This window comes from Lagopus muta, chromosome 5 (genome assembly GCF_023343835.1).
Source record: "Lagopus muta isolate bLagMut1 chromosome 5, bLagMut1 primary, whole genome shotgun sequence".
Taxonomy (NCBI): domain Eukaryota; kingdom Metazoa; phylum Chordata; class Aves; order Galliformes; family Phasianidae; genus Lagopus; species Lagopus muta.
The window spans coordinates 44424557-44444429 of record NC_064437.1 but is presented as its reverse complement, the minus strand read 5'-3'; the positions used below and the strand labels follow the sequence as shown (position 1 = coordinate 44444429).

Below are 19873 nucleotides of genomic sequence, written 5' to 3'. Positions count from 1 at the left end.
ATGATTCTGAAACTAATACTGCAAACTGTTGTAGGGTTTTGTTTGTTTGCTTGGTTGCTTTTTGCTTTCTTCATGTAGGCTTTTGAATCTGTACAAAATTATTTGCTAGACTTATATTTCAGCATTTCCATGCCTGAAAGAATTATCCAAGTTTCTGCTTCTAGGACTGTTGGATATTGTGCATGCATAGAGGAGGAGTATGGCCTGCTGGTTAAAACAGGGAACTACCAGGATACCAATGTGTGCAATTTCTGGCTCTGCCATGTAATTTCCATATGACCTTGGGCAAGATATGTCAGATGAAACTTACTTCACAGGGGCATAATAGAACAGAATTGATGAGGTTGTAGGGCTTTTAGATCCCCTTGCGGAAAAGTTACACAAAAAGAAATTACTACCATAGCAGAATACTTGTGAAAATAAAGTAGAAGAACTGGCATGATTAGGAGACAATTTATTGACTTCCCTTTCTGGCTATTTAAAAACTTTTCTAACTTACTTTAGGTAAGAAAAGTTGAGGCTCTGTCAGTTTGTTTCTATCCTTGGTATGCATGTGCAGCTCCCATTAGTGCCAGCAGGAGCCTTGTGCTTGCATCACGAGAGGAGAATAGACCCCTGTGCATTTAATGATAACTTAGATAGCCTCTTGTGGCTCTGTGTATGATTTCTGATCTATTGTGCCAGAGATACTACAGCATGAGAGAGAGCTGCTGTCATTTTCAATAGGAAGTGAGAACTTTAAGAGCTTGAGAACTGTCCTCTTTTTTGAATAGCACTTTTGCTGCAAGAAGTGTAATTTATTTTTATCACAGCAGGCATAAAGCTTCCAGGTTTTCATAAAGAAAAATGATCCGTATAGTGCCCATGTTGATTGAACAATCATTTGAAAACCTGTAAATTCAAAACATAGCCTTTCTCAATGCAAAGCATTGTTCCTTTTTGCTGCTGCTTTTGAGTTTTTTAATCTTGGACTTTCATTAGTACTTCAGTCATACTATAAAACCATGTTTTAATCTCTATAATTGTTTTTCCAGCCTGTAACAGGATGCATTATTTAATTATAGTAGCAAAACTTCTTCAGACAGGACTTCCTGTGCTTTTGAAATCTTTAAAGGAAGTACTCCCTAAACTATATTTTTAAAGTAGCAAATGTAAATGAAAGATTAAAATCAGGTAAGAAAGAGGAGGGAAGGGTGGGAGAAGGGGGGAATGAGAAAGAAATTGTTTGTATCTTGTCCAATACACAAACACTGAAAAAGAAAAGAAAAAGCAAGACCTCTTATTAGTCTTACAAGTTGTCAGTTTGATTAGTGAACGGTTGCCTCTCTCTCTTCTGAGAAAACACTGCATCTTTAAATGAAGTCCATTCTTAAACGTAGAAACCCCCGCATTGTGTCTGATCGTGCATAATTGGACTGTCTTTTAATACAAGCAGAGGCACTTGTTTTTGAATATAAACCCTGCACCTCAACAGGTCAGGGAGATAGTAAAAACCTGTTGTTTGGCTTTGTCTTGGGGAATAATGGAGTCACTAATCTACTTGATCTCTGGGAGTCAGATAAAGAAGAAAGTGAACGATGCATACATTTCAAAGATGGAAGGCACTTGTAAAAGCAATTTCTTTGGAGGAAAAAAGTAGAGCAAAGGCTGTTGGAAACCTTTTAATTAGTACTAATTACCTCAGCAGAAAACGTTGGAGGCTTGAAAGGATTTGTGTCAGCAAGTGAAAGATCAAAGATTGCGGCGCTCGCATTTTAATCTGTTGGCTATAAAAACGAATAAGGGGGTGGTAATGGGGCCCATGAGAATGACAACCCAGGTGGTGCAGGGCTTAATCCCTTCTTTACTGCGAGTGCCCGAGGCCTAGTTCCAATTACATAATAAGATGATTTAATTTTTGCTTTAATTTTAAAAAATTAAGTTTATTTTAACCTTCAGTAAGGACAAGACAAGGTTTCCAGACAAAATCCTGTCAATTTATTTCTTTTAATGCCTCAAGTTCAAGCCTTTACTTAGCCATTTTTCCTAGATGGCTGAAGTTGCTGTATGCTAGGCTGTGGGACAGCCAAGGTACTTTGATGTGGTCTCTGCAAACAGGGAGGTACTGGCGATTGGTGGCCCTTGTGATGTCTTGGAAGTACAGGAATGTGAGGACTGAAACTCACTGCTTTTATTTATTTTCTGGGTTTGTTTTTTATTTTATTTTATTTTTTTGTTGCTCCTGTTTTTTAAACAAACTGCCCAGTTGCATCAGTAAAAATGAGTTCATACGCATGTGTGCTCTGATGCTACACTTTTCTGTCTTCTTTCAGAACACTCTGGCTGTGTTCGCATTAGCATGTGTGAGGTAAATTTCTGCATCTTTATTTCTGTGGCTTGAGCAAATTATGTGCACCTCAGAAATCTAATTGTCATTGGATTCCTCCATGGGCAAAGAGTGAGCATATGGCTTAGTCTGAAGATATGCTGATGACTACAGTGTAGACTTCAGATGGATAAATTCAGGAATCTCCAGTGTTTCCACAAGGCAAGGCCAACCGTTCCTTTGAGGGCAAGGGGGATGCATTTCGAAGTAGCATCAGGTTTACGATTCAACTCATGCAGAGAGGTGCTGTCTATATGCTGTGAAAAGGTAGAGGTTGTTTGTTTATTTATTTATTTGATTTGTACTATTGCTTACCCTCTGAGGATTCGAGTACAGTAAGTTGCAGTCACTTGTGCATTTGTTTTTATAGGCAATAGGACTGAAAATCTGAAGACAGTAGCAACATAAATAACCAGGTCTCTCTTCTGTGTCACATTAAAATTTTTTTTACTTGGCACTTACTCAGCAACTAAAGCTTGAAATAAACTGCTTTTATCTATAGACTTTGAGTTTAATGTTGTTTTATATTCAAAATATGCTAACTTAAATGTGTATAGGAATTAGATAATTGCTTGATAATGTATATAATAGCTCATACTCAGCCATTAGCCTATTCTGCCTGCAATTCAGCCTTTTGCTTCTGTTTCTTATAGTCTTAATTTTTATTCTAATATGACAGAAACTGCTGTTGATTTTAAAATAATGTTATTTAGAATGAACACTTCTGCTTTCTCAATTGTCTCTGTACATGTTGGCATGACATTAAAACATGAAAGAAAGCAGATTTCAGATTTCAGTTTTGTCTTCCTTTTGCTTGTCTTTTAAGTATGTTGTGTCTCTTCATTGGAATGGGAAAGTAACAACTAACCCTGGGTTTGAATCTCTTTCAAGGCAGTAGAGATGGTTAACACTAGCCTATTTCAGTATGTCTCTTTTCTATCCAAGCACTCCATCGCCCTGTGAAGCTGCTCAGAAGGACCCAAGCAAAGTGCTTCTGGTTCTTCTGCTGCTTCAGGAAATTTTGTGATGGTCTCCATGCTCTGTAAGGTGACTGTGGGACTTGTTATATTGCTCTCTGATGTGAAGCATGCTTGAATAAATACAGGCAACTGTGACAACTCAGTGTGGTCATAAAATTTGTTTTGCTGGTCACCTTCACATTCTAGCAAATATCCAGTTCTGTGCCTTTTAAAGGTGGGACTTTGCTGGATTACACTTTTCCGTTCAGATTTTATGCAATCTTAGTGATTTGGGAGGAGAAAAACAAATCTAAAAAAAACTATCTTAGATTCTTCAGGTAGTTCTCTTGGACTGTAAGACTTTCCTGCTGCCTTTCCCTGCCAATGATTTATGTGATTCAGTTTTAAATATACTTGCTGTGTGGCAATGCAATGCCAGTACAATGACAAGAGAATTAAGTCTGGAATTTTTTGGTGATGTTCTACCATTTTATAACCTATGTATTGAAAGTATTGTTGATTGTCCGCCGTGTACATTTCTAAGAAATGTTATTTGTTGCAGAGAGTGACAATCTTCATCTTTTCAGAGGCTGAATTCTAGTGTGATGTTTTGACCAAATGTGTTTAACTATTAAATTGTTTATGCTCCCATTCCTGAAGTAATGTGTAAATACTACTCACTATATTGTACAGTATGCACAGTAGGAAAATGATCAAAATAAAAAATAAAATGAACGTTAAAAATAAACTAACGTTCATTGTTTTGACTGTGCTTTTGCTGTTTACTGATGTAAATGCTTACGTGCGTAAACAATTTTAATGAACATTACAGTTGTTGTTTAACTGAAGTGCTAAACCAAAAAAAATTCCAACAATTTGTCGAGAGAATTAATGAACAGTTTATATTAAAGCATTATAAAAAAATTAAGATCAGACAAAGATATAAGCACATGATTACCTCTGAATTTGAACTTTTATGTAAATCTTTGCAAGACTGCCACAAGGCCCAGTTGCACAAAAATTTCTAGAAAGAGTCCTGAGCACTAATCATGCAACAGAGTTTGATTGAGTCCAGTGTGTGGTAATGGTTCCCAAAAGTCACGGAGTGTTTCCTTGCTTTCTGCTCTTTGCAAGAGTGATTTATGAGTTTACAAGTTCCTTCCCAAACTCCATAATTGCCTCGACAGTTCCCCAGATGGACTGTGTCCAAGTTGGTGTAAAACAGTACTCCTTGCAGCTGGGCCTTCAAATTCATCTTGAGTTAGATACAGGACTCCTTGTTCTTATTGTCTTTATTTAGATTTGCTACATCTCTAGTAACATAGTACCCTGTTAAATTGTACTACCTTCCCCTCAAACACCAGACATGCCTGAGAGGAAACCAAACATATTGGTAAGACTTAACACAAGGTTTTAGTGTTAGGAAAGGAAACAAGGATAAATACAAAACTTGATCTTAGGATATACTTAGTACCTTTCCAATTGCTCAGTCAGTCTTCTCTCGGATTCCTGAGATGGTATTCAGAAGGTTCTACTTCAGGTCCAGGTATTTCAGCAGTGCCTCTCCTCAGTCCTATTCTCAGTTCTGATTTAGTGCTAACTTGTGATCCTTGCGGAGTTTAAACCAGAACCTTTGGTGATCATACTTGGAAACTGCTAGTGATTCTGTTTTGCATCTACTGAGCAGCACCTCGTTACCCTTAGAACAACTATTTTATCTTTCTTTCCAAGTATGTCAAAATGACTAGATTCATCACACCCCAGCTAGGTTTGTTCATCTGAATGGGATTCATACTTTCCTGCTAACTGTTACACAAAACAAATACATCAATTTCGCAAATGATCTCTGTTAAGTTGCTTACTTTCTCGAAAGAGATGAAACAGGATATAATGTTAACACAGATGACGCACCCTGTAACAAAGTTATTTTGTTTAAACAGGCCCATGAAGACATGTTTCCCTTCTTACTGCTTGGCAAGTGGAAGCTTGCAACACCAGAACTGTGTACCTCCAACAGGCATCAGGAAAAAGAAAAAACAGTCACTAGCTTGTGTATACTTGTGCTTTAGTATAAGGCACATCTGTATGGAAGATGTGCGGCTTAGCGGTTAGGTAGTCTACTTGAAAGGATTCTAGGTATTCTTATTTGGTTCAGTCATGCACATATATTTTATGCTTTTATCCTAAGTTTTATGGATCTAATAATCTGCTTACTACCTTTTGGGGCTTAAGTGCTAGTTACAATAAGGAAATCTGTTACAAATAATGCTTTGAATGCAAAAAGGAACAGAGAAGATTAAAGATGAAAATGCGCATTACACATAGAGATCACTGAAAGATTTTTAACTCTGCACTTGAAGTTAAATTACCTAAATTGTTATTAGGTACTTAAGTGATTTGATCTTTTTTGAGGCATTAGTCTCACAGCTTTTTATTTTAAGGTCTGTAAAAACTGTTGTTCATTCCCTCAATGCATTTTATAACAGTAGTCTTCTAATTTCAAAGCCAGAAGCATAGTTTTCCAGTGCAAACACCTGTTCTAACATTCAGCCTAAACCTCAAATGGTGAACAGTGACCTTTTTTGCCATTTCTGGACATTTTTTGGACTGATAATTTATCATAAACATGTAAAATACGCTGTGAACTTAGTATTTAACAATTTTTTTTTTTTAATGTATTAAGAATGCTGATGAATGAAGCATTTAGAGAATATTAGAAGGTTTTTTTGTGATTCAAATAAACATTAAGGCACAGTCTGGATCTTTACCTTGAAAGCATAAGGTGGTGGAGTATGGTGGAGTATGCTTAATTTTATGCATTTTTTTTAAGTATGTGTCAAGTTCAGAAGCTTGTGTGAAAAATTTTGTTGATGTAATTGATAAAATGCTTTTTTTTTTTTTTTTTTTCCAGTTATCACTGATGTGATTTTAGGAAGTTTGAGTGCTTCGGGTGTTAATTGAATTACTGATTTTTGTCCAAGAAAGTGCATGGTTGAAGTAGATAGTAAAAAGTAGTAGAAGTAAAAAAGGGAAAAAAAAAAAAAAGCAATAAATGTATCTCATGTCAGTACTTTAAATATGCATGAAAATATTTCAGGCATATCAACTTAAGGATACCTGGGATTTTTTCTGATCAGCAAATCCGTGTAAGCTGGAACATATATTTGCTTTTAACATTTTTTTGTTGTTGTTCTTACCTGCAGGTAACATTTAGAAATCTTTGTTAATATTGACAGCTTCGATATTTTTAGTGTTCTTTTCCTCCTTCTCCCTTGTTACAAATTTCTTGAAAAAATTAAAAAGAAAAATGAATTCAGCTACTTTATCTTATTTTGCTGTACAGCCCTAGAGTGTTCTGATGATCCTGGATAAGCTGGTGTGGCCTTTAGGGAGACACACATCAAATGTAGGCAGACAGCTCCTGTGTCTGGTAACAAAGACTGAGGAGGTCAAAACTATCCCAACAGGCCTGAGCAGGTCAGTTAGAGGCAAATGTTGGAAATAAAATTTGGTGGGGAGGGGAGTAAGAGGCCTGGGTCAAGTCCTGTTCAAAAAGTCAGCTTTGTCAAAAGCTTCAGTCACATTCTTACCTACAGGCAACCTCTGCTGATCCCAACTCATTAATCGAACTGGAGAGCCGTCTTGACCCTGGCTCCTTCTCTTTGAAGTGTGGTGTCCTCTGCAGCATGAGGAAATAATTTGCTGCCTGATTCAATGAGCCATCAGTAGAGCCAGCAGACCTAATGACATGTGAGAATATTAACCTCCTACCACGAAGAGCTGTGAATCTTGAGAGGCAGTCTATAATTCACCCAGCACTCCTGAGCCTTCCCTTTCTGTCTTGTTCTTGCACTCACTTTCTCACTCACAGGGAGAGGGAGGAGAGACCCTCTTGTCGTAAAACTTTATTTTCTTCAGTAGTGGGAGCCTTACTGTGCTGCTTGATAATGAGTTACTTTCCTTTTGCAGCTGGATAAAATTTATATTGAAAACTAGACATCCATCTTACATATACTAATTTCTGTTTAAATTACGACACAAGCTATGTAAGTGACATTAATAAGGGGGGGGTTATCTGAATACTTAAAAAAAAAGTAGAGAATTCTGTGTTACCTTATTTATTTTTCATCATCAAAGGAAAATAATAAAAACAGGCAAACCTAACAAGGATGCATAACATTGACTGTTTATCCTGTATAACATATTTTCTAGCTGCTCTTAGTCAAGAGGATCTTTCTCCAATTTCCCCGTTTTTTCTTTCTTTTTCTTTTCCTTTCCTGTTTAAAGGGAAAAATAGTTCTACTTGCCCAAGTACTATGTGTTATATATATGCACATTAAAGGGTGTATTCTTGCTCTTTGCATCTTTAATGAAGAAATAGATCATTGGCATAATCCTTCTGCTTTAGAAGTCAGGACTGGTTTTCCTCTTGTTGACTCTTTCAGCTTTTTTAGTCACAGATTTGAGTATAATTGTCTGGTAAGCTTCAGAAAGTAAGCCACCGCTGTTCATGTTGGTAAATAATGAAAAAGGAAAAGCAAAAATGACTCAGTGTGTAAACGATTTTCCCCATGAAAATGATGGTGATTATCGGTCTATTGTATATCCATAGGTGTACACATATAGAGTAAAATATCACTGTCGAATGTTGTTGATTTTTTGTTCAGTTTTGGTTTGTTTTGTTAAAGCTCTTTATTTCCTTTTGTAGTGCTGGTTGGTGACACAGAAGGTCAGGATGTGGGTACAAAGGGGAACAGTATCAGCTGGAATCTTGTCTCCAGTCTAGCAAATACTGGACCAAAAGGACTAGACTGGCAACTTAGTATTGCCTGTGCTAGAAAGGACTGTAGTTTGCTTGTTTATTTGTTTTGCTGTAGCCATACTGGCAGTTTTTTATAATTGATAGAAACTTAGCTTGCAAAAGTAAATTAAATTACACTGTGAACAATTCTTTGTGGTAAAAGATGTTTCTCCCTGGGGAGTGAACATGAGTAGTGTAGTTGTAAAGCCAGAATCTGTCAGAAACTGGTTCTGAATTTTATTGGGTTACAATTAGAAGAGTTATTTTGATTGTGGGAGTTGTTGGTAAAATTATTGGTTTTTTTGTGCATCTGGTTAAGGAATAAGTTATCATGCTGAAAGGATAAAGGAAGTAAAGGAGACCTGGTAGGTAGTAGAAGAGAAGAAAAAATAAATGGTGGTTATATGCCATATAAGAACTGCTAGTGTCTGGGGTACGTGCATATGCAAATCTCTATGGTTTTCAGTTGTTGTAAAGATATTTTTTAACATCAGGAGGTTCAGTGTTATGTCCATTAACAATTCTCCGCTATCATGCTTAAGCAGTCTATTAGTCGTTCTCACCTCTTAGAGCTGGTCACAAAGGCCAGTCCCCTTGCCTCCCTCTGCTTCATCTTTTTTATTAAGTTTATTAAAACTAGTCAGATTATACTTTCTTATGGCACAGGCTGTGCTTGGTCCATTCATTATGGTTTCTTATCTTGGCAGGCAATCTGAATTGAACGGCAGCTAGTCCATTATGCACATATGAAGCCCATCACTCCTCCAGCAATGGCCAATTCATCAAACATTTATCTTTTGCCCTCTGAGCAGTGCGTCAATTTGCTTGTCAATCCTCAGCCTTGGTTGTTGTGGAAGATGGGAGAAAAATTACTTTTCTTTCCCCCCTTCTCACTAAACACAAGTAGTCGAAATGGGCTTTACTCTATTCACTCTACAGGCTTGTTACTCCCCCTCTCTGTGCAAAAAGGGGAGCGGTCAGGTTACTGTCTGAATTGCAGAGTGACAGATTGATCCAAGATACAGTCCAGCTTTCATTATGGCACTGCCTTTGCACTTGAATTTGCTCATATTTTCACGATAATACTGTTTTTATAAGATTCTCAATATATGGAGTTAAGAAGAGCTTTTAAAAATAAATATGTTTTTAGCATTTTATTTATTTTTTTTAGCAGGTAAGTTTATATTTTGTAAATTCTGATTCATTCTTTTGCTGTTTTCAATCATTAATGCTTGTTTGAATTCTTCTGAATTCAGGAAATGGAAGTGCTTGATTTTTTTAAAATTTTTTTTTAAATTCAGTTTTGGAGCCACTTGGTTTATTATGACTGAATTCCATGTTAAAACTGGGGGAAAAGGTGAAGCAAGAAATGTGTTCACATCCAAAGCTTCGCTTCTAACTCCTCTGACCTTGTTGTCCATCATTAATACTTCTAGGAAATTTTAGCAGGATGTGCTTATTGTATACCCGTATGTTTAAGTTCATATTTAAGACTTGCCCGTTGAGACTGTGAATTCACCCTCCCTGGGAGTATTCAAGGCCAGGCTGGATGGGGCTTTGAGCAACATGGTCTAGAGGGTAGTGACCCTGCCTATAGCAGGGGGGTTGCAATGAGATAATCTTGAAGGTCCCTTCCAGCCCAAACCATTCTATGATTATAGTATTTCTGAAGGGACATACACTGGACTACAAGGGGCTTCCTTCCAGATTGCCTTTTGTAAAATATGAGTGCACACTGTCACTAACTCTATGCTGGGTAATTTTCAGTTGTGTTTTGCAAATTGTATTGTGTTACTTGATACTTGCTCAATCATTAGATGACTAAGACCTCATTTTTTGATCCATTTTGTATTATTTTGAAATATTTTGTATAGCTTATGTGAAAACTGTCTTGCTACAGGCTATATTTTTACATTGATTGTCATTTTATTTAAACTTACTCAAAATTATAGCGGTAATATCCTGTAAAATCTTAGTGTGTTTAATCCTAAAGATGTATTATAAAATAGTTGAGCAAAAAGAAGCCTAACATAAAAGATATAGCTTGAACTCTATTATTCAGATATCCTCTTGAGTAGAGATGTATTAAATACGCAGTGAAATCTGTGACTTTAATTAGCAGAGAAAGTGAATCTCACCCCAGTAAGTGTGGTTGTTTAGGTAGACCAGAAAAATATATGTATATAGTATTTTTTAACTGAAATCTTGGTAGGAGTGAATGGTTTTAGTGTTAAAATGGTTGACTTCGTGGTTTTGAGAGCTACTGAAAACTGTAATTAGGGCTTGTCGCTTATTTCACTATTTAATGCAGCCTTATGGGATATAGCTATGATGGCTTATTTTACCTTAATGTTCTAAATTTTTCTAATTGCATTGCAAGACTGTAGACAAATAGGCAATGTTCATCCCTCCTCAGTGTATGTACTTCACTGAGTCTCACCTGAAGGCCTGCATCACCTTTTGGAAATGCGCATTTGTTGTTGCTGGCTCCTAGGGATTACAAATAACTAGATCTCTACAGATGTGCATCAGTATTTTTCAATAATTTGTTATTTGCTTAATAACAAAATTTCTCCTTTTCTTTAAAGAAAACTAGATTCTGTATTTCTGTTTTAGAATTGGTTAAAAAAAAAGTATTTGAAAATGTAAATTGTAAAATTCTATATTTAGAATTCAGAAAGTCAGAATATGTATTTTTGTCTGTCTATTTACTGAGCCTTTTGTTTGTGTATTCTTTGAGGTTTGAGGATGGGTTGTGGCTTGTGAGAGTTGAGGGTTTTGTGTGTTTTTTTTTTTTTTTTTTTTTTTTAAGCAACAAAATTTGCTGCATGAGACTCAAAGCAAGATGATAAAAACAGTTGAGGATTCTGGATTTACATTAATCCCTATCATTTATATGTGCTTACATAGCTTTAGTTTGATTGTTCTGCAAGATGTTTTCATGCCTATCTTTTTTTCTAATAAGATATCTCAGATAGTTTCATGATATCAGCATATAAAGAAAGGGGAAGAATGAGAGATGGATATTCATTTCATTGTACATTTGAGAGTTGAATATGACCTTTAATATGAAAAGACTCTGAGACTAATTGTAGATCTGGTTAGTCATCTTTTCTTACTGAGATCTTCTTCTGTCGGAATGCTGGAAATTGATTGACTGAAAGTGATGCAAAATGCTACTTCTAAATGTCTTGTGAAATGCTAACTTTCCCTCTGATATTACACAACTAGATATTTCATGTTTTGGTAACATTGGGAAGCTGTTTCTCCATTGAGCAGAATTGTGTGATTTATATAGTCTAAATTTGCTCTTGGCTCACACTAGAAGGCCAGTATGCAGGTACTGATATTTCAAAACATTGACCTGATGACAAGCTGGTGTATACAAGAGAAAAAATGTTTGCTCTTTGAAACCAGAAAACTAGACTGACAAAATCAATCTTTGGTACTTTAATGCTGGAGTTTGGGGGTTCTTTACTTTCTCTATTTTTTAAAAATCTTCTCCTTCCCCTTTGGTCCAGAAATCACATAAGAACTCTGTTACATCATCCTTTCTGTTTTCTGTTTGAATGTATTATCCAGCTGCTTTGTTTTCTTTAAAATGCTTTATTTAGTTTTCTGTACTTGCATGGGAGAAGTGTGTTTAGAATTGAACCTCTGATAGAGATTTGAAAGTAGAGAGTTGAGTCAGAGACCTCAGTCCAAGACAATTTGCATGGGAGATTCACCAAACTTCTTCCGTCATAAGAATAAAATTGGATATAGCTTTCTCCTCCCCCCCCTCTTATTTGTGTGTTATGATTCAGTTTAAAGGGAAGTTAAATTTGAACAGAAATCAGATCAAGTAAAACTGAAATTACATTATATTTATATATATATATATTTTGCATTCTCAAGGAATTAAGAAAAATGTTTTCTGTTTTCTGTTATTTATTATTACATACACATATATGTATATATATGAAACCAACAGCCTTTGTCATTTTTGGCTGGCAGGTGCTAAGGAATAGAAATTAGATTTATATTTTTAAAATGCTGAAATTATCTAGTACTAGGGTTTTCATGTTGATGCTGCTCTCCTGTAACCTGTTAAAACATATAAGGCAAGAAAAAAGATGTTAAAAAGCTCTTGTAATATAGCAGCTCTGTCTTTAACTTCTGGTAGTGGCTATCTCTTGTCAACAGAGTACAAATCAATTTAAAAGCAAAAGCCAAACTCTCTCATTTACATACTGTTAACTGCTTTCACTTTTCCTGTTAAACAGGAGAAAAAAGTCATTAGATAGGAGTCAGCTGTCTTATTAGAACTGGAGTGAGGTAGAATATGAGAAACACCTTTTTAGAATGTACTTCTGAAGTTCTTCAGGGCAGGAACAACAGCATTGTACCAAGGTTTGTCCATCACTCCATAGGTGCTTCTGCTTTTTTTTTCATTTATGCATTTTCACGTTTTCATTGTCAAATATTACCGAAATGAAGAGCTGCCCTTTATTTTCATTGTACCCAAATCCCATCGGGCCAGGGGGATTGTGTAAAGTACTGTAGCTGGCAATTGCCATGCATGCACATAGAGGGAAAAATCCCTGCCGTGACATTCCTTTATGATTAAAACTTTGTGAGAAATCATGATTGAACTATGGAAAAGAAAGCTGGGAGAAATCAGGCTGATTAGTTGAAGGACTTGGATAAAATGACACTTCTGAGACCTTTGTATTCTAAAGGATTATTTACTGTCTGCTTACAGAACATCTTAAGTCGTTTTGCAGAGGGAATCACTTTCCTGTTTAGTGCAGTGGCTTTGTAAGCTAATGAGGGCAGAGCGTGAGCCACAGGCAATGATGCTGCAATATTAGCTGTGACAGGGAGCTTGATCATAATTATCTTAACGAGGATAGGGTTAATTACAGTGGAAACTTAAAGTTTTTTCTGTTTGAATGAGGTGGCACTGAATACGTTGTGATGTTTTGTCGGTTTGATGTGACTTTGGAAATTGCAATGGAAATCTCTTGGCAGCACTTGCTCTCCTCTGGGAGCATTGCGAGCCCCGTGATGAGGTAACTGAGATGGTACCTGTAGGTGAGATAATGGGTGGATTTTCTGTCATTGCAGCAGGGAAAAGCAACCTGCAGTATACCTTAGTGATGCTGATTAGCTTTCTGAAGCTAGAGAAAACAGCTATTTGCCACTGCCCTTCAGTGCTGGTTCTGATGTAGTGGTAGGGTCATGTGCTTGTTTTAATAAGCCAAGAAGTGGAGACATTTCCTCCACTGTGAACTATGAGAAAGCAGGCCAGATTTAATTTTAGGCTGGTTCTTTTTCTCAGGGGATTTCCCTTATTTAATACTTTTCGTTTGCAGTGTTTCTATGCTTCTTACTATGCCATGTGGATGGGTGTCCTATTTTATAATGGACTCATAAGACGATACGGTACATTAATATAGCTATCTTACTCTAAGATAAATGCTGGCATTTTCTACTAACTTCTACCTCAGCTTCTCTGAATGCTTTCCATGTACTAAGTCACAACTGTAATTCTTTCTTATGTAGGTGGTGTTATCCTCCATCTGCAAATGGGAAATTGAGGCATGTAGAAATTATGGAAGAAATTTCAGCAACTCACCTAAAACTTATTGCACAGATTGTACTTACAACATTTTTTTTTTTTTTTTTTTTTTTTTTTTTATCTCAGAGTGCAACTGCTTGGCAATATTTCCTTATATGTTATGATGATAGATGTTGTTGCCTTGGATTTTAATTTTAAAAATCAGTTTAAGAAGCAAAAATCGGAATTCTATGAATACTGGTCTAAAATATGGATGTAAATTTATGTTTAAATTTATATTTACACCTTCTCCCTGTACTGTGTCAGCCCCTCTCATCTCTCTGGGGTCTGAATTTAGCTGATTAAATCACCAAGTGCACACTACTCCGATGACATGAAAACAACAGTTAATAAGCAACCCTCTGTGTAACACAGCTCCTTTTTAGCTGAACAGCTAATAACATTACATGGCAAAAATTATCAAAACTAGACAGGTGTAAGGAGATTTGTGCACAATTCTCTCTGCCTATCGATGAAACCAGTACCCTTGTATTCAGCCTAGGCTTGTGAAAGAAAGGCTGTTTCAATAAGCAACTCCCTCTAGTGTTTCAGGGCCTTTTGTCCCACTTCATGGCTTGTCATTTTGTTTTATGCCTTCCCTGCAGCAGTTTTGGATGTGTGCTTTCTTCTCCTTGCCCGTTGCCAACCATTTGCCGATTCTTATGATAAGAGTATTATATTTGCATAACATAACTCAGGAACAATGTGTATTTTGATGCTGACACTGACCAGAGCCCAAACAATGTTTTTTCACAAAGGACCTATTAACATCTCATAAGGCTCTGTGGTGTTGACAAGGAGGTGGCCTTCTCTGAACTCCTTTGGCAAGTCAAAGTCTTACACTAAAATGTGAGATTTGGAAATAATCCACTATTTATATAATAAAGATTATTTAAAGGGAATTTACTGAACTAGGTTTGTCAAATAAACTGAAATGAAAAACTCATAACAGCTTGATAAACTCGCAGCTGCTTCCTCTAGATTATTTTGCCTTTTAAAGGTACTTGGGGGAAAGCACTGTCTGAAATGTTCACTGATCTCTCTTCTGATCTTGACTTTGGCAAAACAAAGTTTGTTATGATCCCTTCACTGAAATAACTACTCAGTCTAGCAGCTCTCATCTGTAGATGGGTTATGCAGGCCGAATTGAGCTTTTCCAAAAGAGCTTTCTAAGTGCAAGTGCAAAAATATGACTGCTACTCTGACGGTTGTTTTGGTGTGTTTAGAGTGGAGGCTTTTGCTCTTGCAGCTTCGGAAACTAGTCTCAATATATCATATAGATATGCCATAGGGGGTAGGCTTTGTGAATTTTCTTCAGGTTTGGCTGTCCAGCATCAAAATTGCATTAATAACAGTGGCAACTCCCTCCCAGAATGCCAAGTCAACTAGGTCTGAAGTACTCTGGAGTCCTTAGATTGGAATATACTTTTCCTGTGTTGTGATAAGTGTCATTGAAATGTTCATAATTTAGTGTATAATAGTTCAAAGGTTACAAATTTGATTTTCCAGAAAAAAAGAAGAAAAAAAAACACTGTCTGAATGCTTTGTGATTTATGTGGTCAGGATGTTGCATCTACAAAAATACTATTTTTATTATTGGACAGATGAATGCTACATTGTCTAATTAGGAACACATAATATTTGTATTTTCCTCCAGCTGTAGTGTCTGTAGAACTCTTTAACAGGGACCTTAGATGGATTTTGATCTTTGCCAAAAACTGGGGGAGAGTGAGGAAATCCCTTTGGTATAAATGTCACTGGAAAGTGAATAAATAGTATAGACCTTATTCCCTTATTCATCACATGTTATAAAGCAGCCAAGAGATACAGTGATGATCTTCCCAGTGGTAGGCATAGTAGATCAGCTGTCAAGTCCTGCAATCTCCGCATATCTTTAGGTGTCTGGTAGGTGAATGAGCTGTGAATGTGTCTGTGCCTATGATCTGTATACTGCGCCTCTTGCTTGATTAATATGTGTTTTGTTTTTTTTTTTCTTGCTGGAATGTGCAAGCATTAAGAATTGAGTTTGGAATAGATGCTTTAACAAGGTACCTAAGTGTTCTTTTAGATTTTTGGGGTTTTTTTTTTCCTCCCTATACTGTATTATCAGGGGAATGAATACCTCCAGAATCCTGTTTATTTACAATCCATCATCTCACTTCCATGTTGTGAAATGCTCCTTTTTAAAGCTGCTTTCTGCAGTCTGACCTGTGGCTTGATAGTGGGACAGAAAGTTCCAAGAAGAAAGTAAATGCCTTTTCTGTCTGGAGTAATTCTGCATTTTATTTTGTAGAGAACATTTTACGTTGTTTGCAGAGACTCAAGGAGAAGCAAATTAAGTGGTTAATAAAAGGAGAAAAAAAAACCTTTTTCCATTTCCTATTATTGCATGTAGGGTAACAGCTAAGAAATGATACTTGAAGTTGTATTTATTATTGTTAGTGGGGTATGATATTTCTTGGCAGAAATGATGGATGACAACTTAAATTTGTGTCCAGGGAATGAAGGTGAACTGTGACAGAGTTATTTATCTTGGGAATGGAGGTTAGGGTCAGGCGAGGCTGGGTGCCTGAAGGCACAAGACATTGACAAATTCATCCTGCAGGCCCCATATCTGAAGCCTTTTGTTTTGGATCCTGGCTACTCACTAAGTGACCCCCATCCTTCATCCTGCCAGCATGTGAAGGATGTGTTGCAGTGCCAGCACTCCCTTTGCCACTAATGCTTGTCATTCACTCTTCTGACAGGCCCAAACCAAAACTATTCCCACTCCTGAAAGGGAAGGTTAAAATATTTATTTCAGCTCATAATGGCCTCCCTGATTTAGTGGAGTATCATTTTTCCTGTTGCCTTTGTCGTTTGCAGGTCACTAGAAGGACTGAAAACATTCACTTACTTGGAAGAGCTGATCTTGGACAACAATCTACTCGGAAATGACCTTCTGCTACCCAGGTTACCCCACCTCCACACCTTAACGCTCAACAAGAACCAAATATCCTTTCAAAGAAATACCTGCAAAATGTCAAATGAGTTTTATGTGTCAGCCAAATTAAAGTACGTGAAATATAGTTCATGTGCAGACAAAGCATTCTCTCGCTTGGCACCTGGAATACTTCATAGTAATTTATTATAGGTCATTCATAAATGAAATGCACCATTATATCTTCCTGTTGCTCCATTTTAGTGAGAGATCTAAGTTATGGCTCTGAAGAAATCTTTTTTAATAGATAAAATAGAGAAAGAAAATAATGTCAGTGCTACTGGTGTGCTGCAGTTCTTGTGTTTGCTTGGGGTTCTGTTGCAGGCTGACCTCTAGTGGAATAGAGGGAGCAATGAAATGATATTAAGTTTTTATATACCTCAGTAGCTCTTCAAAGTAAATAATAATAATAATAATAATAATAATAATAATAATAATAATAATAATAATAATAATATAAAAAGAAATGAAAAAGCAATCAAAAATGAAGTTGGTATTAGGCACATTTTCGTAACTGCAACCATTAAATCGAGTTGCTATATTCTTGGTGTTCTGGCTCTGTATAATTCATATGAAGTGCTCCTCAAATCATATATTTAAATATTTCAATGCATGGTTAAGTCCATTCACAACCAATCAGGCAGTTCTCTGTATGTCTGAAGTTAGTGCATGCCTACTTAAGTTTGTTCAGCATAAATATTTCAGCATTTGCCTGAATACTATGGTGATTCAGAGACCCCAATTGGTAGGCTTATATGTAATGGTCTGTAAAAGCTAATTATCTACAAGGACTGGACATGGACTTGATTATTAAATCATTTCTCATGTTTTGACCCTTCTGGAGATTTGAAGATGTGTAATTTATGATTTTACAACAGTGAAGGGCAATCAAATTTTGGCCAAAAGGCCAACTGAGACCTACAGAGCACAGGCTGTGAAAATATTCTCTTTCTAATTGCAGAGTGAGGACAAGGCTGCTCAACTCCAGGCTTTTGTTTCAGACAGTGTAAACAGAGAGCAATTTACCTCCTACTGGAGCAAAATCCTCTTACTGAGGAGCAAAGTAATAACTACAGGTTCTATGATTTCTGCACTTATTTTTGACTTTATAAATAAATAAAAGTCGCCAGAGCAATTTATATACTCAGCCCTGGAAATTTGTCAAGTGTCTCATGAACCATAAGAGTCATCACTTTACTAGGTAAGTGCTAAATTTCTGGTTAATACCGGGACGCTGTTGGTCACTTTGAATAAATGTTTGGTATTATTACTTGCTGCCACATGTAAAATCTGAGTTCAAAGGTCATGCTTTGGTGAAGTATGTATAATAACATTTTTGATGATGCTGTGGATGTCTGATGCGGCATGTTTCCATCTACAAAGCAGGATGTGTGAATTTGGCAGTAAGATTCCTGAGTGTGTGCATGCATGTATGTGGGATAGGAAGTGTCAAGGAAGAACTTTGCAATTATCAAAAGGAGGACATGCATATTAAATAAGAATTAGTTGAACAAATCAGGGGAAAAAAAATTAGTTAGCAGTAATCTTTGAAGAGGTTCTGTTGGGTTTCACAGTCAGACTTAAAATCAAGTCAGTAAACTCAATGTCAGTGATACAATGATAAGCAGGGTTTGACCTATCCAGATATTTTTAAAATTCAGTCTTAAAACTATAAAATTGGAAATTTGGGAGTATGGAGCTACCCATGTTATAGAAACAGCGTATATACATTTTGTAGTATGTTGCCAATAATTTAAGAGAGGAGTTGCAGAAGTGCTTGTTCGATGGCAGTGGTTGCAATTCTCAGTGATCTCTCAAGGTGTTAATCAGTGATCTTTGATGAAATTTTGCTCTTTCTGCACTTCATCCTTGAAAACAGTTGTTCACAAACGTAACTACTGCCAAAAAGCGATGACATGAATAAGGTGTGACTGTGAAGAGAAGGATATTTCTCTCTGGTAAGAGAGAGCTTATAAAAGTCTGGTAAAGATATATGATCACTTTTTTATTGCAAGTCTATACAGTTCCATTTGAAAAGTCACAAGCAATATGTTTATGTCAACTGAAAGTAGAGTTGCAAATAAACTAAGAAATTGTTGGGCAATCATAGAGTCATAGAATGGCCTAGGTTGAAAAAGACCATAATTATCATCTAGTTTCAATCCCCCTGCTATGTGCACGGTCGCCAACCACCAGGCCTGGCTGCCCAGAACCACATCCAACCTGGCCTTGAATGCTTCCAGGGATGGGGCATCCACAACCTCCTTGGGCAACCTATTCTAGTGTGTCACCACCCTCTGTGTGAAAAACTTCCTCCTAATATCTAACCTAAACTTCCCCTGCCTTAGTTTAAAACCATACCCCTTTGTCCTATCACTATCCACCCTTGTAAACAGTCATTTCCCAAAGAATCATAGAATGGCCTGGGTTGAAAAAGAACCACAATGATCAATCTTGAAACCTATTCTCAAATTCCAGAATCACAATGGAAAGCACAGCTGCACATTTATCTGTGTTCACAGGACTGTTTAGACAATGTATTAAAAGCTATAAACTTATTTGCCATAACTTAAGCTTGCTCTGCATTACACCCCATGCCCTGATTTCAGTCTAGATGGGGTTAATAACACACCAGTATTTGGTTAGTGCTGAAGGACTGAGTGGGGCCATTTGGCGGGAAGAGTCTCCATGATGGTGCTGAGCAGGGGGTGGCTGCACTGTGATCTGTGCTGGGCTGCGGATTGATCATGCCTGAGAGAAAAACCAAAATGCTTTACAAGTGGGAAATGCAGAACTGAGGCAGAATGGTAGTAACGATAAATGCATTGCTTATGGCAAAGATGCTAACCGTGCTTCAGATTTAGGGATGATAGGTTTCTGAATATTTGAACATGGCATGGATTGAGTACCTCAACTAAAGAATGTCCCAGTAAGTATTTCTGATTATCATCTGTCTCCACAAAGTTTTTGTCCTAATGCCCAATTCCAAACCATAGATTATAAATTATTGTGCCTGTGCTTGTTTCTATGTTGTCCTAAAGTGCTTGAAGACCTAGAAGTCCCAATCTGTAACCAAAATCCCATTGTGTTAAGTGCAGAGGACTTGATGTTTACATTGAGTGAACACGTTAAAGACATTATCTGTAGATCTTAACCTCCACTAAAC

At 36.8% G+C, this 19873-nt stretch overlaps 1 protein-coding gene across 1 annotated transcript in view; it reads left to right on the top strand.

Annotated features, from left to right (window-relative positions):
- LRMDA (leucine rich melanocyte differentiation associated) overlaps positions 1–19873 on the top strand; it is a 641727-nt gene that overhangs the window by 336096 nt on the left and 285758 nt on the right. Inside the window, exon 3 of the mRNA XM_048945601.1 lies at positions 16593–16719. Coding sequence (XP_048801558.1) covers positions 16593–16719 — 127 coding nt within the window. The remainder of the gene's footprint in view (positions 1–16592; positions 16720–19873) is intronic.